At 48.2% G+C, this 27,226-nt stretch overlaps 1 protein-coding gene across 2 annotated transcripts in view; it reads left to right on the top strand.

Annotated features, from left to right (window-relative positions):
* Positions 1–27,226, top strand: part of PTPRO (protein tyrosine phosphatase receptor type O) — a 621,455-nt gene that overhangs the window by 386,223 nt on the left and 208,006 nt on the right. For both annotated transcript variants that reach the window (XM_073650602.1, XM_073650601.1), the window contains exon 16: positions 6,917–6,985. In XM_073650602.1, coding sequence (XP_073506703.1) covers positions 6,917–6,985 — 69 coding nt within the window. The remainder of the gene's footprint in view (positions 1–6,916; positions 6,986–27,226) is intronic.

Below are 27,226 nucleotides of genomic sequence, written 5' to 3'. Positions count from 1 at the left end.
TATTCTTCAGTGTATCGCTCGCTGTGTCTGCTGCTTTATTCAGTTTATTCTTCAGTGCATCACTCACTGTGTCTACTGCTTTATTCAGTGTGTTCTTCAGTGTATCGCTTGCTGTGTCTACTGCTTTATTCAGTGTATTCTTCAGCGTATCACTCACTGTGTCTGCTGCTTTATTCAGTGTATTCTTCAGTGTATCGCTCGCTGTGTCTGCTGCTTTATTCAGTGTATTCTTCAGCGTATCACTCACTGTGTCTGCTGCTTTATTCAGTGTGTTCTTCAGTGCATCTCTCGCTGTGTCTGCTGCTTTATTCAGTGTATTCTTCAGCGTATCACTCGCTGTGTCTACTGCTTTATTCAGTTTATTCTTCAGTGCATCACTCACTGTGTCTACTGCTTTATTCAGTGTATTCTTCAGCGTATCACTCACTGTGTCTGCCTCTTTATTCAGTGTGTTCTTCAGTGCATCTCTCGCTGTGTCTGCCGCTTTATTCAGTATATTCTTCAGTGTATCGCTTGCTGTGTCTGCTGCTTTATTCAGTGTATTCTTCAGTGCATCGCTTGCTGTGTCTACTGCTTTATTCAGTGTATTCTTCAGTGTATTGCTTGCTGTGTCTGCTGCTTTATTCAGTGTATTCTTCAGTGCATCTCTCGCTGTGTCTGCTGCTTTATTCAGTGTATTCTTCAGTGTATCGCTCGCTGTGTCTGCTGCTTTATTCAGTGTATTCTTCAGTGCAATGCTTGCTGTGTCTATCAGTATATTCAATGTATTTTTCAGTGCATCGCTTGCTGTGTCTTCCGCATTCTTCAGTGTATTCTTCAGTGCATCGCTCACTGTGTCTGCCACTGTATTTAGTGTCTCCTTCAGTGCTTCGCTCGATGTGTCTGCTGCTTTATTCAGTGTATTCTTCAGTGCATCGCTTGCTGTGTCTGCCGCTTTATTCAGTGTATTCTTTAGTGCATCGCTCACTGTGTCTGCCGCTTTATTTAGTGTCTCCTTCAGTGCTTCGCTTGCTGTGTCTGCCTCTTTATTCAGTGTATTCTTCAGTGTATCTATCGCTGTTTCTGCTGCTTTATTCAGTGTGTTCTTCAGTGTATCTCTTGCTGTGTCTGCCGCTTTATTCAGTGTGTTAATCAGTGTATCGCTTGCTGTGTCTGCTGCTTTATTCAGTGTGTTCTTTAGTGTATCGCTTGCTGTGTCTGCCGTTTTATTCAGTGTGTTCTTCAGTGTATCGCTTGCTGTGTCTGCCGCTTTATTCAGTGTGTTCTTCAGTGTATCGCTTGCTGTGTCTGCCGTTTTATTCAGTGTATTCTTCAGTGTATCGCTCGCTGTGTCTGCCGTTTTATTCAGTGTGTTCTTCAGTGTATCGCTCGCTGTGTCTGTCGCTTTATTCAGTGTGTTCTTCAGTGTATCGCTCGATGTGTCTGTCGCTTTATTCAGTGTGTTGTTCAGTGTATCGCTTGCTGTTTCTGCCGTTTTATTCAGTGTGTTCTTCAGTGTATCGCTTACTGTGTCTGCCGCTTTATTCAGTGTGTTCTTCAGTGCATCGCTCGCTGTATCTGCAGCTTTATTCAGTGTGTTCTTCAGTGTATCTCTTGCTGTGTCTGCCGATTTATTCAGTGTGTTCTTCAGTGTATCGCTTGCTGTGTCTGCCGTTTTATTCAGTGTGTTCTTCAGTGTATCGCTTGCTGTGCCTGCCGCTTTATTCAGTGTGTTCTTCAGTGTATCGCTTGCTGTGTCTGCCATTTTATTCAGTGTGTTCTTCAGTGTATCTCTTGCTGTGTCTGCCGCTTTATTCAGTGTGTTCTTCAGTGTATCGCTTGCTGTGTCTGCCGCTTTATTCAGTGTCTCCTTCAGTGCTTCGCTCGCTGTGTCTGCCTCTTTATTCAGTGTATTCTTCAGTGTATTGCTTGCTGTGTCTGCCGCTTTATTCAGTGTGTTCTTCAGTGTATCGCTTGCTGTGTCTGCCGCTTTATTCAGTGTATTCTTCAGTGCATCTCTCGCTGTGTCTGCTGCTGTATTTAGTGTTTCCTTCAGTGCTTCGCTCGCTGTGTCTGCCTCTTTATTCAGTGTATTCTTCAGTGTATCTCTCGCTGTGTCTGCCGCGTTATTCAGTGTGTTAATCAGTGTATCGCTTGCTGTGTCTGCTGCTTTATTCAGTGTGTTCTTCAGTGTATCGCTTGCTGTGTCTGCCGTTTTATTCAGTGTGTTCTTCAGTGTATCGCTTGCTGTGTCTGCCGCTTTATTCAGTGTGTTCTTCAGTGTATCGCTTGCTGTGTCTGCCGTTTTATTCAGTGTATTCTTCAGTGTATCGCTCGCTGTGTCTGCCGTTTTATTCAGTGTGTTCTTCAGTGTATCGCTCGCTGTGTCTGTCGCTTTATTCAGTGTGTTCTTCAGTGTATCGCTCGATGTGTCTGTCGCTTTATTCAGTGTGTTGTTCAGTGTATCGCTTGCTGTTTCTGCCGTTTTATTCAGTGTGTTCTTCAGTGTATCGCTTACTGTGTCTGCCGCTTTATTCAGTGTGTTCTTCAATGCATCGCTCGCTGTATCTGCAGCTTTATTCAGTGTGTTCTTCAGTGTATCTCTTGCTGTGTCTGCCGATTTATTCAGTGTGTTCTTCAGTGTATCGCTTGCTGTGTCTGCCGTTTTATTCAGTGTGTTCTTCAGTGTATCGCTTGCTGTGTCTGCCGCTTTATTCAGTGTGTTCTTTAGTGTATCGCTTGCTGTGTCTGCCATTTTATTCAGTGTGTTCTTCAGTGTATCTCTTGCTGTGTCTGCCGCTTTATTCAGTGTGTTCTTCAGTGTATCGCTTGCTGTGTCTGCCTTTTTATTCATTGTGTTCTTCAGTGAATCGCTCGCGGTGTCTGCCGCTTTATTCAGTGTGTTCTTCAGTGTATCGCTTGCTGTGTCTGCCGTTTTATTCAGTGTGTTCTTCAGTGTATCTCTTGCTGTGTCTGCCGCTTTATTCAGTGTGTTCTTCAGTGTATCGCTTGCTGTGTCTGCCATTTTATTCAGTGTGTTCTTCAATGTATCGCTTGCTGTGTCTGCCGTTTTATTCAGTGTGTTCTTCAGCGTATTGCTCGCTGTGTCTGCCGCTTTATTCAGTGTGTTCTTCAGTGTATCTCTTGCTGTGTCTGCCGCTTTATTCAGTGTGTTCTTCAGTGTATCGCTTGCTGTGTCTGCCGTTTTATTCAGTGTGTTCTTCAGTGTATCGCTTGCTGTGTCTGCTGTTTTATTCAGTGTGTTCTTCAGTGTGTTCTTCAGTGTATCGCTTGCTGTGTCTGCCGTCTTATTCAGTGTGTTCTTCAGTGTATCGCTTGCTGTGTCTGCCGTTTTATTCAGTGTGTTCTTCAGCGTATTGCTCGCTGTGTCTGCCGCTTTATTCAGTGTGTTCTTCAGTGTATCGCTTGCTGTGTCTGCCGTTTTATTCAGTGTGTTCTTCAGCGTATTGCTCGCTGTGTCTGCCGCTTTATTCAGTGTGTTCTTCAGTGTATCTCTTGCTGTGTCTGCCATCTTATTCAGTGTGTTCTTCAATGTATCGCTTGCTGTGTCTGCTGCTTTATTCAGTGTGTTCTTCAGTGTATCGCTTGCTTTGTCTGCTGTTTTATTCAGTGTGTTCTTCAGTGTATCGCTTGCTGTGTCTGCCGTCTTATTCAGTGTGTTCTTCAGTGTATCGCTTGCTGTGTCTGCTGCTTTATTCAGTGTGTTCTTCAGTGTATCGCTTGCTGTGTCTGCCGTTTTATTCAGTGTGTTCTTCAGTGTATCGCTTGCTGTGTCTGCCGTTTTTTTCAGTGTGTTCTTCAGCGTATTGCTCGCTGTGTCTGCCGCTTTATTCAGTGTGTTCTTCAGTGTATCGCTTGCTGTGTCTGCCGTCTTATTCAGTGGGTTCTTCAGTGTATCGCTCGCTGTGTCTGCCGTCTTATTCAGTGGGTTCTTCAGTGTATCGCTCGCTGTGTCTGCCGTTTTATTCAGTGTGTTCTTCAGTGTATCGCTTACTGTGTCTGCCGCTTTTTTCAGTGTGTTCTTCAGTGTATCGCTTGCTGTGTCTGCCAATTTATTCAGTGTGTTCTTCAATGTATCGCTTGCTGTGTCTGCCATTTTATTCAGTGTGTTCTTCAGTGCATCGCTCGCTGTATCTGCCTCTTTATTCAGTGTGTTCTTCAGTGTATCTCTTGCTGTGTCTGCCGCTTTATTCAGTGTGTTCTTCAGTGTATCGCTTGCTGTGTCTGCCATTTTATTCAGTGTGTTCTTCAATGTATCGCTTGCTGTGTCTGCCGTTTTATTCAGTGTGTTATTCAGCGTATTGCTCGCTGTGTCTGCCGCTTTATTCAGTGTGTTCTTCAGTGTATCTCTTGCTGTGTCTGCCGCTTTATTCAGTGTGTTCTTCAGTGTATCGCTTGCTGTGTCTGCCGTTTTATTCAGTGTGTTCTTCAGTGTATCGCTTGCTGTGTCTGCTGTTTTATTCAGTGTGTTCTTCAGTGTATCGCTTGCTGTGTCTGCCGTCTTATTCAGTGTGTTCTTCAGTGTATCGCTTGCTGTGTCTGCCGTTTTATTCAGTGTGTTCTTCAGCGTATTGCTCGCTGTGTCTGCCGCTTTATTCAGTGTGTTCTTCAGTGTATCTCTTGCTGTGTCTGCCATCTTATTCAGTGTGTTCTTCAATGTATCGCTTGCTGTGTCTGCCGTTTTATTCAGTGTGTTCTTCAGCGTATTGCTCGCTGTGTCTGCCGCTTTATTCAGTGTGTTCTTCAGTGTATCTCTTGCTGTGTCTGCCGCTTTATTCAGTGTGTTCTTCAGTGTATCGCTTGCTGTGTCTGCCGTTTTATTCAGTGTATTCTTCAGTGTATCGCTTGCTGTGTCTGCCGTTTTATTCAGTGTGTTCTTCAGCGTATTGCTCGCTGTGTCTGCCGCTTTATTCAGTGTGTTCTTCAGTGTATCGCTTGCTGTGTCTGCCATCTTATTAAATGTGTTCTTCAGTGTATCGCTTGCTGTGTCTGCTGCTTTATTCAGTGTGTTCTTCAGTGTATCTCTTGCTGTGTCTGCTGTTTTATTCAGTGTGTTCTTCAGTGTATCGCTTGCTGTGTCTGCCGTCTTATTCAGTGTGTTCTTCAGTGTATCGCTTGCTGTGTCTGCCGTTTTATTCAGTGTGTTCTTCAGCGTATTGCTCGCTGTGTCTGCCGCTTTATTCAGTGTGTTCTTCAGTGTATCGCTTGCTGTGTCTGCCGTTTTATTCAGTGTGTTCTTCAGCGTATTGCTCGCTGTGTCTGCCACTTTATTCAGTGTGTTCTTCAGTGTATCGCTTGCTGTGTCTGCTGCTTTATTCAGTGTGTTCTTCAGTGTATCGCTCGCTGTGTCTGCTGCTTTATTCAGTTTATTCTTCAGTGCATCGCTTGCTGTGTCTGCTGCTTTATTCAGTGTGTTCTTCAGTGTATCGCTTGCTGTGTCTGCCATTTTATTCAGTGTGTTCTTCAGTGTATCGCTTGCTGTGTCTGCTGCTTTATTCAGTGTGTTCTTCAGTGCATCGCTTGCTGTGTCTGCTGTTTTATTCAGTGTGTTCTTCAGTGTATCGCTTGCTGTGTCTGCCGTCTTATTCAGTGTGTTCTTCAGTGTATCGCTTGCTGTGTCTGCTGCTTTATTCAGTGTGTTCTTCAGTGTATCGCTTGCTGTGTCTGCCATTTTATTCAGTGTGTTCTTCAGTGTATCGCTTGCTGTGTCTGCCGTTTTATTCAGTGTGTTCTTCAGCGTATTGCTCGCTGTGTCTGCCGTTTTATTCAGTGTGTTCTTCAGTGTATAGCTTGCTGTGTCTGCCATCTTATTCAATGTGTTCTTCAGTGTATCGCTTGCTGTGTCTGCTGCTTTATTCAGTGTGTTCTTCAGTGTATCTCTTGCTGTGTCTACTGCTTTATTCAGTGTATTCTTCAGTGCATCGCTTGCTGTGTCTGCCGTCTTATTCAGTGGGTTCTTCAGTGTATCGCTCGCTGTGTCTGCCGTTTTATTCAGTGTATTCTTCAGTGCATCGCTTGCTGTGTCTGCCGTCTTATTCAGTGTGTTCTTCAGTGTATCGCTTGCTGTGTCTGCTGTTTTATTCAGTGTGTTCTTCAGTGTATCGCTTGCTGTGTCTGCTGTTTTATTCAGTGTGTTCTTCAGTGTATCGCTTGCTGTGTCTGCCGTCTTATTCAGTGTGTTCTTCAGTGTATCGCTTGCTGTGTCTGCTGCTTTATTCAGTGTGTTCTTCAGTGTATCGCTTGCTGTGTCTGCCATTTTATTCAGTGTGTTCTTCAGTGTATCGCTTGCTTTGTCTGCCATCTTATTCAATGTGTTCTTCAGTGTATCGCTTGCTGTGTCTGCCATTTTATTCAGTGTGTTCTTCAGTGTATCGCTTGCTTTGTCTGCCATCTTATTCAATGTGTTCTTCAGTGTATTGCTCGCTGTGTCTGCCGTTTTATTCAGTGTGTTCTTCAGCGTATTGCTCGCTGTGTCTGCCGTTTTATTCAGTGTGTTCTTCAGTGCATCGCTTGCTGTGTCTACTGCTTTATTCAGTGTATTCTTCAGTGCATCGCTTGCTGTGTCTGCCGTCTTATTCAGTGGGTTCTTCAGTGCATTGCTTGCTGTGTCTGCCGTCTTATTCAGTGGGTTCTTCAGTGTATCGCTTGCTTTGTCTGCCATCTTATTCAATGTGTTCTTCAGTGTATCGCTTGCTGTGTCTGCTGCTTTGTTCAGTGTGTTCTTCAGTGTATCTCTTGCTGTGTCTACTGCTTTGTTCAGTGTGTTCTTCAGTGTATCTCTTGCTGTGTCTACTGCTTTATTCAGTGTATTCTTCAGTGTATCGCTCGCTGTGTCTGCCGTTTTATTCAGTGTGTTCTTCAGTGTATCGCTCGCTGTGTTTTCCGCTTTTTTCAGCGTATTATTGTTTTTCTCTAGGGAATGTGGGGCTGGAACATTCATCAATTTTGCCACTTTGGAGAGAGATGGGAAACTCCCGTACAATTGGTGAGTGCACAATGAATGCGGTTTCATTTGTTCAGATGAGGTTTGTAACCTCCTGTTATTTAGGATAATAATGCAGGAAATACACATTTATTGCTTTTACCATCCAGACTGGGCCCGGTACCATTCTGTGGGCTGTAACATGAACGGGTAATATAAATGCCGTGTGTGCATGACTCCCTGGACTGGTTCTGTGCAATGAGATCCCATATAGCTGCTGTACCGGAGCCGTATACTGGTATAATATCACTACATGTCATACATCAGTGTAGCCGCACATAAGTCTGGCTGATCTTAGTAACAGGGTCTCTCCTGCCGCGCCATCTTACACAAAGGCAAATCATAGCTCCACAATCCGTTATATTATACAATTTACTGAGCATAAAATTTCTGTCTGATATCACAGTCCTTGTATGAGAAGTGCACAGAATATCTGTGTGACGATACAGCGTAAAATCTTAATTAGCCAGACGATTAGATTTGTTAATCCAAGAGAAATACACTATTGTGCTTTATTAGAGATTGCTGGCTGTGCTTTATTAATGTTCTGCTTGCTCGTCACTTTATGTACACTAATGTAACTTCTAAGTGTCCAGCATTCCATTAGTATCTCAGGAGCCTCTATCCATTGTTCAAAAATCGTCTAGGCCAATTGTGTAAGTGTTGAAAGAAGATCCGGCGGAGCCTTCACCACAGGGAGTCTCACATGTAGACCCAGGTGATGTGGTCGACCTGAGAAAGATACCTCCACTAATGTACACTGAGCTTTGGGGGAGGGTGACAGCAGGTCTGCATTCAAGGGGCTGAGCCCAGAGAAGCAGAAGGGACATGTGTTTTTGGACCAGTCAGACTTGGGACAGAGAATCAAGGAGAGTCAGAAAGACTCACAGATTTGTATTCTATATGATTCTAGCCTAAGGGTACGGCCCTGACTGGAAAGATTCGGATCTGCTCCATTGACCATCAGAGAGCCCATGGATACATTTTGGGGAGACCAGGGTGTGACGAGAACGTCACCTGGCCCTATGGATATGTTGTTTAGGGTTGCCAGGAGGGACCCACCGGTCATCTGGCCCCATGGAAACTCTCGGAGAGGCCAGGGTGAGGCCCTCAGGTCTCTTGGCCTTGTACCTTTATGGACTGATAGCTTCCTAAGCTTGCCACTACCTTGTCTCTGTGGGGGCACACCAGAAGCAGGGGGCCACTGGTTGAGGTAGTCGGTCCTGGAAGTCTCCAAAGTTGCAGCTGTTCTATCCCAGGCAGAGGAGGAAGGGTGAGACTGTAATGTTGCACCATCTTGGGTATTTGCTGGGACTGTTCTATGTGTCTATTGTCCGCTTTGTGGTTCAGTAAAGTATTGCCACGCTGTTTTACCCTCACCCTGTGTTGTCTGAGTAGTGTTACGCCCACGGGAGACCCTGTGTCTTCACAATCTGATTTATATACCGCACTGTTACATAAAGCCGTGTATAATGGAAGCATCCTCATATAATGTCCTGGTGTAATGGAGGTGTTTACCACTGGGCCTCACTGCCATCCAGTGTATAACCCCCAGCCTCATTACCCCCCAGTGAATAATATCCGGACTCTCCATTGCCCCAAGTGTATAAACTCCAGCCTCATTGTTCTCCAGTGTATAACCTTTGGTCCCTCACCCCCAGCCCCATTGTCGCCAGTGTATAAACTCCAGCCTCATTTTTCTCCAGTGTATAACCTCTGGTCCCTCACCCCCGGTATATAACCCCAAGCCCCATTGCCCCCCAATGTATAACCTCCGGTCCCTCAACCCCAGTGTATAACCCCCAGCCCCATTGCCCCCCAGTGTATAACCCACATGTCCTTCACCCCTGGTGTATAACCCCCAGCACCATTGCCTCCCAGTGTATAACTCCCCGCCTCATTGCCCTCCAGTGTATAATATCCAGCCTCTCCATTGCCCTCCAGTGTATAACCCCCAGCCCAATTGCCCGCCAGAGTATAACCTCCGATCCTTCACCCCGTTGTATAACTCCCAGCCCTATTACCCCCCAGTATATAAACTCCAGCTCCATTGCCCCCCAGTAAATAACCTCCAGCCTCATTGCCCCCCAGTGTATAACCCCCGGCCCCATTGTCCCCCAGTCTATAAGCCACGGCCCCATTTCCCCCCACTATATAAGCCACGGCCCCATTGCCCCCCACTATATAACCCCCAGCCCCATTGCCCCCAGCGTATTGTTAGAACTCTCCTGTTAGGTTTTTTTCTAGTTTGCTGGTCACATGACCATTTTTGCCTATTTAATCTGGCTCCGCCCTCCTGGCCTTGCTGGACTTCATTGTATTTTCTACTCTTGAGCTAGCTTGGTACTCTGTTACCTTTCTCTGTTAGTTTTGCTAGGTCTTCGGACCTTTATGTTCTATGTTGTGTGTTTGTCTTTTACTGCTACAATTTCTGCTAGGAGGTGTCCAACTTTATCCCAGTCCCTAGTTCTTGTAGGGATCCCTGCCTTGCATCTATAGGTCTTCGTTCAGACTAGCCGAGGACTTTAGCGGGTCTGATCGCAGGATCAGGTTCCCCGTTACATCGTAGGGATCCAGTTTAGTTTTATTGTAGGGACAGATCTCCTGTCTTTCCTTAGTGCTTGTAGCAGATCATAACACGTATAACCCCCAGCCCCATTGCCCTCAGTGTATAACCCCCAGCCCCATTGCCCCCCAGTGTATAACCCACATGTCCTTCACCCCTGTTGTATAACCCCCAGCACCATTGCCTCCCAGTGTATAACTCCCCGCCTCATTGCCCTCCAGTGTATAACCCCCAGCCCCATTGCCCTCAGTGTATAACCCCCAGCCCCATTGCCCCCCAGTGTATAACCCACATGTCCTTCACCCCTGTTGTATAACCCCCAGCACCATTGCCTCCCAGTGTATAACTCCCCGCCTCATTGCCCTCCAGTGTATAACCCCCAGCCCCATTACCCCAGCGTATAACCCCCAGCCCCGTTGACCCCCAGTGTATAACCCTTAGCCCCATTGCCCCCCAGTGTATAACCTCTGGCCCCATTGCTCCCCACTTTATAACCTCCAGCCCTATTGCCCCTTAGTCTATAACCCACAGCCCCATTACCCCAGCGCTTAACCCCCAGCCTAATTGCCCCAATGTATAACCCCAGCCCCATTGCCCCCAGTGTATTACCCCCAGCCCCATTGCCCTACAGTGTATAACCCCCAGCCCCATTGCCCCCCAGTGTATAACCCCCAGCCCCGTTGACCCCCAGTGTATAACCCTCAGTCCCATTGCCCCCCGGTGTATAACCTCCGGCCCCATTGCCCCCCAGTGTATAACACCCAGCCCCATTGCCCCCAAGTGTATAACCTCCGATCCTTCACCCTGTTGTATCACTCCCAGCCCCATTGCCTCCGGTGTATACCCTCCAACCCCATTGCCCCCCGAGTGAATAACCTCCAGCCCCATTGCCCCCAAGTGTATAACCTCCAGCGCCATTGTCCCTAGTGTATAACCCCCAGCCCAATTGTCCCCCACTGTATAACCCTCAGCCCCATTGCCCCCAGTGTATAACCTCCGGCCCCATTGCCCCCCCGGTGTATAACCTCCGGCCCCATTGCCCCTCAGTGTATAACCCTCAGCCCCATTGCCCCCCAGTGTATAACCCTCAGCCCCATTGCCTCCAGTGTATAACCCACAGCCCCATTGCCCCCCACTGTATAACAACCAGCCTCATTGCCCCCAGTGTATAATCTTTGATACTTCACCCCTGTTGTAAAACTCCCAGCCCCATTGCCCCCAAGTGTATAACCTCCAGCCTCATTGCCCCCCAGTATATAACCTCCAGCCCCATTGCCTCCGGTGTATAACCCCCCAGCCCCATTGCCCCCAAGTGTATAACCTCCAGCCCCATTGCCCCCCAGTATAAAACCTCCAGCCACATTGCCCCCAGTGTATAACCCACAGCTCCATTGCCCCCAGTGTATAACCCCCCAGCCCCATTGCCCCCAAGTATATAACCTCCAGCCCAATTGCCCCCAGTGTATAACCCCCAGCCCCATTGCCCCCCATTGTATAACCCTCAGCCCCATTGCCCCCCCAGTGTATAACCTCCAGCACCATTGCCCCCAGGTGTATAACCTCCGGCCCCATTGCCCCCAGTTTATAACCCTCAGCCCCATTGCCCCCCAGTGTATAACCCTCAGCCCCATTACCCCCCAGTGTATAACCTCCAGCCCATTGCCCCTCAGTGTATAACCCCCAGCTCCATTGCCCCCCAGTGTATAACCTCAAGCCCCATTGCCCCCTAGTGTATAACCTCCAGCCCCATTGATCCCCAGTATATAACCTCCGGCCCCATTGACCCCCAGTGTATAATTCACAGCCCCATTGCCCCAGCGTATAACTCCCAGCCCAATTGCTCCCCACTGTATAACCCTCAGCCCCATTGCCCCCCAGTGTATAACCCTCAGCCCCATTGCCCCTCAGTGTATAACCTCCTGTCCTTCACCCCTGTTGTTTAACTCCATTGCCCCCCAGTGTATAACCTCCGGCCCCATTGCCCCCATTTGTATAACCTCCAGCCCCATTTCCCCCAGTGTATAACCTCCGGCCCAATTGCCCCCAGTGTATAACCTCCGGCCCCATTGCTCCCCAGTGTATAACCTCCGGCTCCATTGCCCCCCAGTGTATAACCCTCAGCCCCATTGCCCCCAGTGTATAATCTCCGGCCCCATTGTCCCCCAGTGTATAACCCTCAGCCCCATTGCCCCCCAGTGTATAACCCTCAGCCCCATTACCCCCCAGTGTATAACCTCCAGCCCATTGCCCCTCAGTGTATAACCCCCAGCTCCATTGCCCCCCAGTGTATAACCTCTAGCCCCATTGCCCCCTAGTGTATAACCTCCAGCCCCATTGATCCCCAGTATATAACCTCCGGCCCCATTGCCTCCCAGTGTATAACCCACAGCCCCATTGCCCCCAGTGTATAACCAACAGCACCATTGCCCCCAGCATATAACCCCCAGCCCAATTGCCCCCAGTGTATAGCCCTCCGCCCCATTGCCCCCCAGTGTATAACCTCCGGTCCTTCACCCCTGTTGTATAACCCTCATTGCCCCCCAGTGACACTGCGCCCCCATCAGGAGCTTCATGGCTGAGCAGTACATCACCAAGCACAATGCTGAGCATCGGATGGAGTGGTGTAAAGCCGCCACCACTGGACTTTGGAGGAGACTTGTTCTGTAAAGTGACGGATCGCATTTCTCTATCTGCGTCTGATGGAGGAGTCTCGTGATTTCAGGAGGACGTTCCCCCCTGACTGCATTGTGCACACACAGGCCACAGCGTGCATACAGGCCATGGAGGTTTTGTGGTGAGCAATGAGCATGCATGCATAAGGCCATGGAGGTTGTGTTTTCACTTCTTGGTCTGATATCTTGCGGGGAGCACCTGGTCGTGTCCGGTTTATGGTGAGATCTTGCGGGGAGCACCTGGTCGTGGTCGGTTTATGGTGAAATCTTGCGGGGAGCACCTGGTCGTGACTGGTTTATGGTGAAATCTTGCGGGGAGCACCTGGTCGTGGCTTTTTTATGGTGAAATCTTACGGGGAGCACCTGGTCGTGGCCTTTTTATGATGAAATCTTGCAGGGAGCACCTGCTCGTGGCCGGTTTATGGTGAAGTCTTGCGAGGAGCACCTGGTCGTGGCCGGTTTATGGTGAAAAATAAGGTGAGCACCTGCTCGTGGCCGGTTTATGGTATCATTCTGCTGGGAGCACCTAGTCGTGGCCGGTTTGTGTTGAGATCTTGCGGGGAGCACCTGGTCATGGCCTATTTTATGATGAAATCCTGCGGGGAGCACCTACTCGTGGCTGGTTTATGATGAAATCTTGCGGGGAGAACCTGGTCGTGGTTGGTTTATAGTGAGATCTTGCAGGGAGCACCTGGTTGTGGCCGGTTTATGATGAAATCTTGCGGGGAGCACCTGATTGTGGCCGGTTTATGATGAAATCTTGCGGGGAGCACCTGGTTGTGGCCGGTTTATGGTGAAATCTTGCGGGAAGCACCTGGTTGTGGCCGGTTTATGGTGAAATCTTGCGGGAAGCACCTGGTCGTGGCCGGTTTATGGTGAGATCTTGCGGGGAGCACCTGGTCGTGGCCGGTTTATGGTGAGATCTTGCGGGGAGCACCTGGTCGTGGTCGGTTTATGGTGAAATCTTGCGGGGAGCACCTGGTCGTGACTGGTTTATGGTGAAATCTTGCGGGGAGCACCTGGTCGTGGCTTTTTTATGGTGAAATCTTACGGGGAGCACCTGGTCGTGGCCTTTTTATGATGAAATCTTGCAGGGAGCACCTGCTCGTGGCCGGTTTATGGTGAAGTCTTGCGAGGAGCACCTGGTCGTGGCCGGTTTATGGTGAAAAATAAGGTGAGCACCTGCTCGTGGCCGGTTTATGGTATCATTCTGCTGGGAGCACCTAGTCGTGGCCGGTTTGTGTTGAGATCTTGCGGGAAGCACCTGCTTGTGGTCGGTTTATGGTGAAATCTTGCGGGAAGCACCTGGTCGTGGCCGGTTTATAATGAGATCTTGCGGGGAGCACCTGATCGTGGCCGGTTTATGGTGAAATCTTGCGGGAAGCACCGGGTTGTGGTTGGTTTATAGTGAGATCTTGCGGGGAGCACCTGGTCGTGGCTGGTTTATGATGAAATCTTTCGGGGAGAACCTGGTCGTGGTTGGTTTACAGTGAGATCTTGCGGGAAGCACCTGGTCGTGGCCGGTTTATGGTGAAATGATTATGTGTTTTCCACTTCCAGATTATGGCCCCAGCAGTTCTCACTGGAACCTTCAGTAGCTTTGAAATTCTTCTGTAACCAATGGCATCAGTATCAGGAAGAAAGCAGGTGGTCCAGTGAAAAGGCTTGAATGCAGTAATAGAAAACTTAGCTTTTATTACCCATTTTAAAATTTAAATCTGTTGGATTTGGAAAATAGAGATGTCTACTTAGAATTATCCAAGGACCCCACTATCGATTTTAATATTGCCTTATCATAGAATCATAGAATGGTAGAGTTGGAAGGGACCTCCTGGGTCATCTGGTCCAACCCCCTGCTCAAAGCAGGATTCACTAGATCATCTCAGACAGATGTCTGTCCAGCCTCTGTTTGAAGACGTCCATTGAAGGGGAACTCACCACCTCTCGTGGCCGCCTGTTCCACTCATTAATCACCCTAACTGTCAAAAAGTTTTTGACAGATTGGCCGGCAACCGCGACCAATCAGCAAAGCGGTGTTTAAATTTGGCGGCCATATCGGTGATTGGTCGCGGGTGGCGGCTGCGACCAATCAGCGAACCGTGTTAGTGAGGACTGGAGAGCATGTTTAAATTTGGTGCCAAAAGCGGTGTTTAAATTTGGCGCCAATAATGCTGATTGGTCGCGGCCTGCAAACGCGACCAATCAGCGGAGCAGGATTTAAATTTGCCACCCATATCGCTGATGGGTCGCGGCCGGCCATCGCGACCAATCAACAGAGCGGCGTTTAAATTTGCCGCCCATATCACTGATGGGTCGCGGCCGGCCAATCAGCAGAGCAGCGTTTAAGTTTGCTGCCAAAATCGCTGATTGGTCGCGGCTGGCGGCCGCGACAATCAGCAGAGCGGGGTTTAAATTTGGCGCCAATAATGCTGATTGGTCGCGGCCAGCGACCGCGACCAATCAGCAGAGCGGCGTTTACATTTGCCGCCCATATCGCTGATTAGTCGCGGCTGGCCATCGCGACCAATCAACAGAGCGGCGTTTAAATTTGCCGCCCATATCACTGATGGGTCGCGGCCGGCCAATCAGCAGAGCAGCGTTTAAGTTTGCTGCCAAAATCGCTGATTGGTCGCGGCTGGCGGCCGCGACAATCAGCAGAGCGGGGTTTAAATTTGGCGCCAATAATGCTGATTGGTCGCGGCCAGCGACCAATCAGCAGAGCGGCGTTTACATTTGCCGCCCATATCGCTGATTAGTCGCGGCTGGCCATCGCGACCAATCAGCAGAGCGGGGTTTAAATTTTGCGCCAATAATACTGATTGGTCGTGGCCGGCCACCGCGACCAATCAGCAGAGCGGCGTTTAAATTTGCCGCCAATATCGCTGATTGGTCGCGGGCGTCGACCGCGACCAATCAGCGTTGTATTAGTGAGGACCGGGGACCGGCGCTGCTTGTGCGGCTACTTCCGCTGCGAGAAGCCGGGAGATGAGCGACTGCTCGCAGCTGAAGTATCCCGCTCCCCGGTCCTCCGTTCACACTTGCCGTCTGGAGATCAGCGGGCCAAGCCGCTGATCTCCCGACGTTAGCCGCATGGAGGTGAGCGGTGCCGCCTTGTCTGGGTACTTGTGCTGCCAGCAGCGGGGAGATGAGCGGCTAGCGCCGCTCATCTCCCGGCTGTATCACCGCTGACCTCCGTGCGGCAGATGAGCTGCTAACGGCCGCCATCTTTTTCTGAAATCTCGCGTCGCTGATTGGCCGCGGCCGGACCAATGAGTGACGCGGGATTTCCAGGACAGACAGCGGCCGGACCAATCAGCGACGCGGGATTTCCTGGACAGACAGATAGACACAGACAGACAGACGGGATAAGACAAATATATATATATAGATGATAATAATATTTACAGCTCCTGTATTGCAAGGTACGGTCGATTTATTGACGACCTGCTCTTGGTGCGGGGGGCACACAGGAGGAGGCTGAGCGATTCATACAATATATCAACCACAACGACTTCAATCTCAGCTTTATATACTGCTTTCAACAATCTAAGATTCACTTTTTGGATTTGGAAGCTGACGAGGGTAATAATGTTGTTAAAATAAGTCTGTGATCAATTCCATCCTATTAGCAAATTCTTGACCAAAAACTAAGAAACGTCCTCAGTAATGATGTGTTTTGTTGCTACATTGTGGACCCTCCTGTCACCTGATCTATCCATGTATAATACACAACGGATGTGGCTTAGTCTGTAAACCTGCACAACGCGGTCAGGATGGAGAGTTTCCTATCCGCAGCAATAATGGAGAGTATACAATTGATGATTCGGGGGTCATTCAGCTGGTAGACCGCCGCTATGTATAAGAAGGCGCCTGTCGATGCCGCTAATCCACAAGCTGCAAATATATCCGCGGTATAACATATTAACATAGTAAAGCCGAATAAAGACTTGCGTCCATCAAGTTCGACCTGTTAGTTCTGTAATTGCTAAAGTTGATCCAGAGGAGGCAAAAACCCCAAATGATTTGGCCAATCTTCACCTGAGGAAAAATTCCCTCCCGACTCTGAAACCAGCAGTCAGAATAAATCCCTGTATCAACCTACTATTTTATTTTATTTTTAAGTATATGCAGAAATCTGCCTGGTATCTAGAAATGCATCCAGTCCCCGCTTGAACTGGTTTAGTGAATCCGACATTACCGTCTCCTCACTCAGTGAATTCCATATTCTCACTGCTCTTACCGTAAAGAACCCCTTCCTATGCTGGTGCTGAAACCTTTTCTCTTCCAGTCTTAGTGAGTGCCCTCTTGTTACCGTAATATCCCTCCTTTTGAACAAATCCCGGGCAAGGTCTCTATACTGTCCCCTAACATATTTGTACACATTTATTATGTCCCCCCTCAACCTTCTCTTTTCCAGGCTGAATAGTCCTAGTTTTGCCAACCTCTCTGGGTATTGCAGTCCCTCCATTCCCTTTAGTAATTTTGTTGCCCTCCTTTGTACCTTTTCAAGCTCATTTCTATCCTTTCTATATATTGGGGCCCATAACTGAGCACAGTATTCCAAGTGTGGTCTGACCAGTGCTTTGTACAGTGGAAGAACAATGTTCTCCTCCTTTGCAGCTATACCTCTTCTGATACATCCCATTACCCTGTTTGCCCTTACAGCAGCCGCCTGACTTTGGGCACTCCAATTTAGTTTGCTATCAATCAAGATGCCCAAGTCCTTCTCCATCTCTGAATTCCCCAATGATTTCCCATTCAGTGAGTACTGGTGACTTCCATTTTTCCTTCCCATATGTATGACCTTACATTTCTCCTCGTTAAACCTCATTTGCCATTTAATGCTCCACCTACCCAGCTTATCCAAATCCCTCTGTAGGTCTGCACTGTCCTCTTTTGTATTAATTGTTTTACATAACTTTGTGTCATCTGCAAATATTGATATTTTACTATTTATCCCGTTGACTATGTCGTTAATAAAGATATTAAATAACATTGGGCCTAGTACAGACCCCTGTGGTACCCCACTAGTGACGCTTACCCAATCTGAGTATCCAAACACTTGGCTCAGTGCACACAGCAGATTATCATCTGTCAGATTCATAGGGATAGACCTGGACGAGGGGGCGACCCGCGGGATCTTTACACTGGGAACACGGTCACCTCAGGGGTTAAACCTGAGATCTAATCTATATATATAATCGTCCTATCCCGTCTATCTGTCTGTCTGTCCTGGAAATCCCGCGTCGCTCATTGGTCCGGCAGCGGCCATTCAGCGCCGCGGGATTTCGGAAAAAAGATGGCGGCCGTTAGCTGCTCATCTGCGGGATGGAGATGCAGCCGGGAGATGACCGGCACGAGACGATCATCTCCCGCCGGTAGCAGCAGAAGGACCTCAACCGACCGACCTCCATGCGGAAGGGAGGACCGGGGAGCGGCGCTGCGGGTCGGGATACTTCTGCTCCGAGCAGTCGCTCATGTCCCGGCTTCTCACCGCGGAAGTAGCCGCACAGGCAGCGCCGCTCCCCAGTCCTCGCTAATACAATTCCGCTCCCCGGTCCTCACCAATACGATTCCGCTCCCCGGTCCTCACCAATACGATTCCGCTCCCCGGTCCTCACCAATACGATTCCACTCCCCGCTCCTCACCAATACGATTCCGCTCCCCGGTCCTCACTAATACGATTCCGCTCCCCGCTCCTCACCAATACGATTCCGCTCCCCGCTCCTCACTAATACGATTCCGCTCCCCGCTCCTCACCAATACGATTCCGCTCCCCGGTCCTCACTAATACGATTCCGCTCCCCGCTCCTCACCAATACGATTCCGCTCCCCGCTCCTCACCAATACATTCCGCTCCCCGCTCCTCACTAATACGATTCCGCTCCCCGGTCCTCACCAATACGATTCCGCTCCCCGCTCCTCACCAATACGATTCCGCTCCCCGCTCCTCACCAATACGATTCCGCTCCCCGCTCCTCACCAATATGATTCCGCTCCCCGCTCCTCACCAATACGATTCCGCTCCCCGGTCCTCACCAATACGATTCCGCTCCCCGGTCCTCACTAATACGATTCCGCTCCCCGCTCCTCACCAATACGATTCCGCTCCCCGGTCCTCACCAATACGATTCCGCTCCCCGGTCCTCACTAATACGATTCCGCTCCCCGCTCCTCACCAATACGATTCCGCTCCCCGCTCCTCACCAATACGATTCCGCTCCCCGATCCTCACTAATACGATTCCGCTCCCCGCTCCTCACCAATACGATTCCGCTCCCCGCTCCTCACCAATACGATTCCGCTCCCCGCTCCTCACTAATACGATTCCGCTCCCCGCTCCTCACCAATACGATTCCGCTCCCCGCTCCTCACCAATACGATTCCGCTCCCCGGTCCTCACTAATACGATTCCGCTCCCCGCTCCTCACCAATACGATTCCGCTCCCCGCTCCTCACCAATACGATTCCGCTCCCCGCTCCTCACTAATACGATTCCGCTCCCCGCTCCTCACCAATACGATTCCGCTCCCCGGTCCTCACCAATACGATTCCGCTCCCCGGTCCTCACTAATACGATTCCGCTCCCCGCTCCTCACTAATACGATTCCGCTCCCCGCTCCTCACTAATACGATTCCGCTCCCCGCTCCTCACTAATACGATTCCGCTCCCCGGTCCTCACCAATACGATTCCGCTCCCCGGTCCTCACTAATACGATTCCGCTCCCGGCTCCTCACTAATACGATTCCGCTCCCCGGTCCTCACTAATACGATTCCGCTCCCCGCTCCTCACCAATACGATTACGCTCCCCGGTCCTCACCAACACGATTCCGCTCCCCGCTCCTCACTAATACGATTCCGCTCCCCGCTCCTCACCAATACGATTCCGCTCCCCGCTCCTCACCAATACGATTCCGCTCCCCGGTCCTCACCAATACGATTCCGCTCCCCGGTCCTCACCAATACGATTCCGCTCCCCGGTCCTCACTAATACGATTCCGCTCCCCGCTCCTCACCAATATGATTCCGCTCCCCGCTCCTCACCAATACGATTCCGCTCCCCGCTCCTCACCAATACGATTCCGCTCCCCGGTCCTCACCAATACGATTCCGCTCCCCACTCCTCACCAATACGATTCCGCTCCCCGCTCCTCACTAATACGATTCCGCTCCCCGCTCCTCACTAATACGATTCCGCTCCCCGCTCCTCACCAATATGATTCCGCTCCCCGCTCCTCACTAATACGATTCCGCTCCCCGCTCCTCACTAATACGATTCCGCTCCCCGCTCCTCACTAATACGATTCCGCTCCCCGCTCCTCACTAATACGATTCCGCTCCCCGGTCCTCACTAATACGATTCCGCTCCCCGCTCCTCACTAATACGATTCTGCTCCCCGGTCCTCACTAATACGATTCCGCTCCCCGGTCCTCACCAATACGATTCCGCTCCCCGGTCCTCACTAATACGATTCCGCTCCCCGCTCCTCACTAATACGATTCCGCTCCCCGGTCCTCACTAATACGATTCCGCTCCCCGGTCCTCACCAATACGATTCCGCTCCCCGCTCCTCACTAATACGATTCCGCTCCCCGGTCCTCACTAATACGATTCCGCTCCCCGCTCCTCACTAATACGATTCCGCTCCCCGGTCCTCACTAATACGATTCCGCTCCCCGGTCCTCACCAATACGATTCCGCTCCCCGGTCCTCACTAATACGATTCCGCTCCCCGGTCCTCACCAATACGATTCCTCTCCCCGGTCCTCACCAATACGATTCCGCTCCCCGCTCCTCACCAATACGATTCCGCTCCCCGCTCCTCACTAATACGATTCCGCTCCCCGGTCCTCACCAATACGATTCCGCTCCCCGGTCCTCACTAATACGATTCCGCTCCCCGGTCCTCACCAATACGATTCCGCTCCCCGGTCCTCACTAATACGATTCCGCTCCCCGGTCCTCACTAATACGATTCCGCTCCCCGCTCCTCACTAATACGATTCCGCTCCCCGGTCCTCACCAATACGATTCCGCTCCCCGGTCCTCACTAATACGATTCCGCTCCCCGGTCCTCACCAATACGATTCCGCTCCCCGGTCCTCACTAATACGATTCCGCTCCCCGGTCCTCACTAATACGATTCCGCTCCCCGCTCCTCACCAATACGATTCTGCTCCCCGCTCCTCACCAATACGATTCCGCTCCCCGGTCCTCACTAATACGATTCCGCTCCCCGGTCCTCACTAATACGATTCCGCTCCCCGGTCCTCACCAATACGATTCCGCTCCCCGGTCCTCACTAATACGATTCCGCTCCCCGGTCCTCACCAATACGATTCCGCTCCTCACCAATACGATTCCGCTCCCCGCTCCTCACCAATACGATTCCGCTCCCCGCTCCTCACTAATACGATTCCGCTCCCCGGTCCTCACTAATACGATTCCGCTCCTCACTAATACGATTCCGCTCCCCGGTCCTCACCAATACGATTCCGCTCCCTGCTCCTCACCAATACGATTCCACTCCCCGCTCCTCACCAATACGATTCCACTCCCCGCTCCTCACCAATACGATTCCGCTCCCCGCTCCTCACCAATACGATTCCGCTCCCCGGTCCTCACCAATACGATTCCGCTCCCCGCTCCTCACCAATACGATTCCGCTCCCCGCTCCTCACCAATACGATTCCGCTCCCCGCTCCTCACCAATACGATTCCGCTCCCCGCTCCTCACCAATACGATTCCGCTCCCCGCTCCTCACCAATACGATTCGCTGATTGGTCGCGCTCTCTGGACGCGACCAATCACCGATCTTGGCGCCACATTTAAACACTGCTGTGCTGATTGGTCGTGGACGCTGCCCGCGACCAATCAGCGATTTTGGTGCAAAATTTAAACACCGCTCTGATGATTGCGCCCGGTCGGCCGCATACATAGTCTAGAATACCCGATGCGTTAGAATCGGGCCACCATCTAATACTATAATATTAGCCACACAGTTTACAGGATTTGTCTCTGAGATTTCTTCCTATTCTTCTGTGTGTTTTTAATGAATCGACATGATTCTCTATATTCTGATTTTAGTAGATTATGATACTTTTTTGTTGGACAATACTAACATGGTGAGTAACTTCCTAACCGCAGCCCAAGTACCGATCCCTGGTTTACACACAACAGTATCTCTGTGCTTGATTGACAGCAAACTCACCTGACCTTAACCCCATAGAGGATCTATTATAGAGAATCTAAGGGGTATTGTCAAGAGGAAGATGAGAGACCCCAGACCCAACAATGCAGACGAGCTGAAGGCTGCTATCAAAGTCACCTGGGCTTCCATAACTCCTCAGCAGGACCACAGGCTGATCCCTCCATGCCACAGGCTGATCCCTCCATGCCACAGGCTGATCCCTCCATGCCACAGGCTGATCGCCTCCATGCCACAGGCTGATCCCTCCATGCCACAGGCTGATCCCTCCATGCCACAGGCTGATCCCTCCATGCCACAGGCTGATCGCCTCCATGCCACAGGCTGATCCCTCCATGACACAGGCTGATCCCTCCATGCCACAGGCTGATCCCTCCATGCCACAGGCTGATCCCTCCATGCCACAGGCTGATCCCTCCATGCCACAGGCTGATCCCTCCATGCCACAGGCTGATCCCTCCATGCCACAGGGTGATCCCTCCATGCCACAGGCTGATCCCCTCCATGCCACAGGCTGATCGCCTCCATGCCACAGGCTGATCCCTCCATGCCACAGGGTGATCCCTCCATGCCACAGGCTGATCCCTCCATGCCACAGGCTGATCACCTCCATGCCACAGGCTGATCCCTCCATGACACAGGCTGATCCCTCCATGCCACAGGCTGATCCCTCCATGACACAGGCTGATCCCTCCATGCCACAGGCTGATCCCTCCATGCCACAGGCTGATCCCTCCATGCCACAGGCTGATCCCTCCATGCCACAGGCTGATCCCTCCATGCCACAGGCTGATCGCCTCCATGCCACAAGCTGATCCCCCCCATGCCACAGGCTGATCCCTCCATGCCACAGGCTGATCCCTCCATGACACAGGCTGATCCCTCCATGCCACAGGCTGATCCCTCCATGACACAGGCTGATCGCCTCCATGCCACAGGCTGATCCCCCCATGCCACAGGCTGATCCCTCCATGCCACAGGCTGATCCCTCCATGCCACAGGCTGATCCCTCCATGCCACAGGCTGATCCCTCCATGCCACAGGCTGATCGCCTCCATGCCACAGGCTGATCCCCCCATTCCACAGGCTGATCGCCTCCATGCCACAGGCTGATCGCCTCCATGCCACAGGCTGATCCCTCCATGCCACAGGCTGATCCCTCCATGCCACAGGCTGATCCCTCCATGACACAGGCTGATCCTTCCATGCCACAGGCTGATCCCTCCATGCCACAGGCTGATCCCTCCATGCCACAGGCTGATCCCTCCATGCCACAGGCTGATCCCTCCATGCCACATTGCCGCATTGATGCACAAGGAGCCCGACCAAGTATTGAGGGCATTTACTGAACAGACATTTCAGGAGGACGACAAGCTGTTGTTATAAAGTATTCTAATTTACTGAGATAATGACTTCTGTGTTTTCATTGGTTGTAATCCATAATCATCAACATTAACAAAAATAACCACGTGAAATAGATCCCTCTGCGTGTAATGACTCTATATAATAGATCCCTCTGTGTGTAAAGACTCAATATAATAGATCACTCTGTGTGTAGTGACTCTATATAATAGATCCTTCTGCGTCTAATGACTCTATATAATAGATCCCTCTGCGTGTAATGACTCTATATAATAGATCCCTCTGTGTAATGACTCTATATAATAGATCCCTCTGCATTTAATGACTCTATATAATAGATCCCTCTGCGTGTAATGACTCTATATAATAGATCCCTCTGCGTGTAATGACTCTATATAATAGATCCCTCTGCGTGTAATGACTCTATATAATAGATCCCTCTGCGTGTAATGACTCTATATAATACATCCCTCCTGTGTGTAATGACTCTATATAATAGATCCCTCTGTGTGTAATGACTCTATATAATAGATCCCTCTGTGTGTAATGCCTCTATATAATAGATCCCTCTGCGTCTAATGACTCTATATAATAGATCCCTCTGCGTGTAATGACTCTATATAATAGATCCCTCTGCGTGTAATGACTCTATATAATAGATCCCTCTGCGTGTAATGACTCTATATAATAGATCCCTCTGCGTGTAATGACTCTATATAATACATCCCTCCTGTGTGTAATGACTCTATATAATAGATCCCTCTGTGTGTAATGACTCTATATAATAGATCACTCTGCGTGTAAAGACTCTATATAATAGATCCCTCTGCGTGCAATGACTCTATATAATAGATCCCTCTGCGTGTAATGACTATATAATAGATCCCTCTGTGTGTAATGACTCTATATAATAGATCACTCTGCGTTTAATGACTCTATATAATAGATCCCTCTGCGTGTAATGACTCTATATAATAGATCACTCTGCGTGTAATGACTCTATATAATAGATCCCTCTGCGTGTAATGACTCTATATAATAGATCCCTCTGTGTGTAATGACTCTATATAATAGATCCCTCTGCGTGTAATGACTCTATATAATAGATCACTCTGCGTGTAATGACTCTATTTAAAAGATCACTGTGTGTAATGACTCTATATAATAAATCCCTCTGTGTGTAATGACTCTATATAATAGATCCCTCTGTGTGTAATGACTCTATATAATAGATCCCTCTGTGTGTAATGACTCTATATAATAGATCGCTCTGTGTGTAATGACTCTATATAATGGATCACTCTGTGTGTAATGACTCTATATAATAGATCCCTCTGCATTTAATGACTCTATATAATAGATCCCTCTGCGTGTAATGACTCTATATAATAGATCGCTCTGCGTGTAATGACTCTATATAATAGATCACTCTGCGTGTAATGACTCTATATAATAGATCCCTCTGCGTGTAATGACTCCATATCATAGATCCCTCTGCGTGTAATGACTCTATATAAGAGATCCCTCTGCGTGTAATGACTCTATATAATAGATCCCTCTGCGTGTAATGACTATATAATAGATCACTCTGCGTGTAATGACTCTATATAATAGATCACTCTGTGTGTAATGACTCTATATAATAGATCCCTCTGCGTGTAATGACTCTATATAATAGATCCTTCTGCGTGTAATGACTATATAATAGATCCCTCTGCGTGTAATGACTCTATATAATAGATCTCTCTGCGTGTAATGACTCTATATAATAGATCCCTTTGCGTGTAATGACTCTATATAATATATCCCTCTGCGTGTAATGACTCTATATAATAGATCACTCTGCGTGTAATGACGCTATATAATAGATCCCTCTGCGTGTAATGACTCTATATAATAGATCTCTCTGCGTGTAATGACTCTATATAATAGATCACTCTGCGTGTAATGACTATATAATAGATCCCTCTGCGTGTAATGACTCTATATAATAGATCCCTCTGCGTGTAATGACTCTATATAATAGATCCCTCTGCGTGTAATGACTCTATATAATAGATCCCTCTGCATGTAATGACTCTATATAATAGATCCCTCTGCGTGTAATGACTATATAATAGATCCCTCTGCGTGTAATGACTCTATATAATAGATCCCTCTGTGTGTAATGACTCTATATAATAGATCACTCTGCGTGTAATGACTCTATATAATAGATCCCTCTGCGTGTAATGACTCTATATAATAGATCCCTCTGCGTGTAATGACTCTATATAATAGATCACTCTGCGTGTAATGACTCTATATAATAGATCCCTCTGCGTGTAATGACTCTATATAATAGATCCCTCTGTGTGTAATGACTCTATATAATAGATCCCTCTGCGTGTAATGACTCTATATAATAGATCACTCTGCGTGTAATGACTCTATTTAAAAGATCACTGTGTGTAATGACTCTATATAATAAATCCCTCTGTGTGTAATGACTCTATATAATAGATCCCTCTGTGTGTAATGACTCTATATAATAGATCCCTCTGTGTGTAATGACTCTATATAATAGATCACTCTGCGTGTAATGACTCTATTTAAAAGATCACTGTGTGTAATGACTCTATATAATAAATCCCTCTGTGTGTAATGACTCTATGTAATAAATCCCTCTGTGTGTAATGACTCTATATAATAGATCCCTCTGTGTGTAATGACTCTATATAATAGATCCCTCTGTGTGTAATGACTCTATATAATAGATCACTCTGCGTGTAATGACTCTATATAATAGATCACTCTGTGTGTAATGACTCTATATAATAGATCCCTCTGCGTGTAATGACTCTATATAATAGATCCTTCTGCGTGTAATGACTATATAATAGATCCCTCTGCGTGTAATGACTCTATATAATAGATCTCTCTGCGTGTAATGACTCTATATAATAGATCCCTTTGCGTGTAATGACTCTATATAATATATCCCTCTGCGTGTAATGACTCTATATAATAGATCACTCTGCGTGTAATGACTCTATATAATAGATCCCTCTGCGTGTAATGACTCTATATAATAGATCTCTCTGCGTGTAATGACTCTATATAATAGATCACTCTGCGTGTAATGACTATATAATAGATCCCTCTGCGTGTAATGACTCTATATAATAGATCCCTCTGCGTCTAATGACTCTATATAATAGATCACTCTGCGTGTAATGACTCTATATAATAGATCCCTCTGCATGTAATGACTCTATATAATAGATCCCTCTGCGTGTAATGACTATATAATAGATCCCTCTGCGTGTAATGACTCTATATAATAGATCCCTCTGCGTGTAATGACTATATAATAGATCCCTCTGCGTGTAATGACTCTATATAATAGATCCCTCTGCGTGTAATGACTCTATATAATACATCCCTCTGCGTGTAATGACTCTATATAATAGATCACTCTGTGTGTAATGACTCTATTTAAAAGATCACTGTGTGTAATGACTCTATATAATAGATCCCTCTGTGTGTAATGACTGTATATAATAGATCCCTCTGTGTGTAATGACTCTATATAATAGATCCCTCTGTGTGTAATGACTCTATATAATAGATCCCTCTGTGTGTAATGACTCTATATAAAAGATCACTGTGTGTTTAATGACTCTATATAATAGATCAATCTGTGTGTAATGACTCTATATAATAGATCCCTCTGCGTGTAATGACTCTATATAATAGATCCCTCTGTGTGTAATGACTCTATATAATAGATCCCTTTGTGTGTAATGACTCTATAATAGATCGCTCTGTGTGTAATGATTCTATATAATAGATCCCTCTGTGTGTAATGACTCTATTTAATAGATCCCTCTGTGTGTAATGACTCTATATAATAGATCCCTCTGTGTATAATGACTCTATAATAGATCGCTCTGTGTGTAATGACTCTATATAATAGATCCCTCTGCGTGTAATGACTCCATATAATAGATCACTCTGCGTGTAATGACTCTATATAATAGATCACTCTGCGTGTAATGACTCTATATAATAGATCCCTCTGCGTGTAATGACTCTATATAATAGATCCCTCTGCGTCTAATGACTCTATATAATCGAGCCCTCTGTGTGTAATGACTCTATATAATAGATCTCTCTGCGTGTAATGACTCTATATAATAGATCCCTCTGCGTGTAATGACTCTATATAATAGATCCCTCTGCGTGTAATGGCTCTATATAATAGATCTCTCTGCGTGTAATGACTCTATATAATAGATCCCTCTGCGTGTAATGACTCTATATAATAGATCACTCTGTGTGTAATGACTCTATATAATAGATCCCTCTGTGTGTAATGACTCTATATAATAGATCCTTCTGCGTGTAATGACTCTATATAATAGATCCCTCTGCGTGTAATGACTCTA

The sequence above is a fragment of the Phyllobates terribilis genome, unplaced genomic scaffold (assembly GCF_046119375.1).
Source record: "Phyllobates terribilis strain yellow unplaced genomic scaffold, ASM4611937v1 Scaffold_10__3_contigs__length_209671492, whole genome shotgun sequence".
Taxonomy (NCBI): Eukaryota; Metazoa; Chordata; class Amphibia; order Anura; family Dendrobatidae; genus Phyllobates; species Phyllobates terribilis.
The sequence above is the reverse complement of the archived record's forward strand: the minus strand, read 5'-3'. Positions and strand labels throughout refer to the sequence as shown.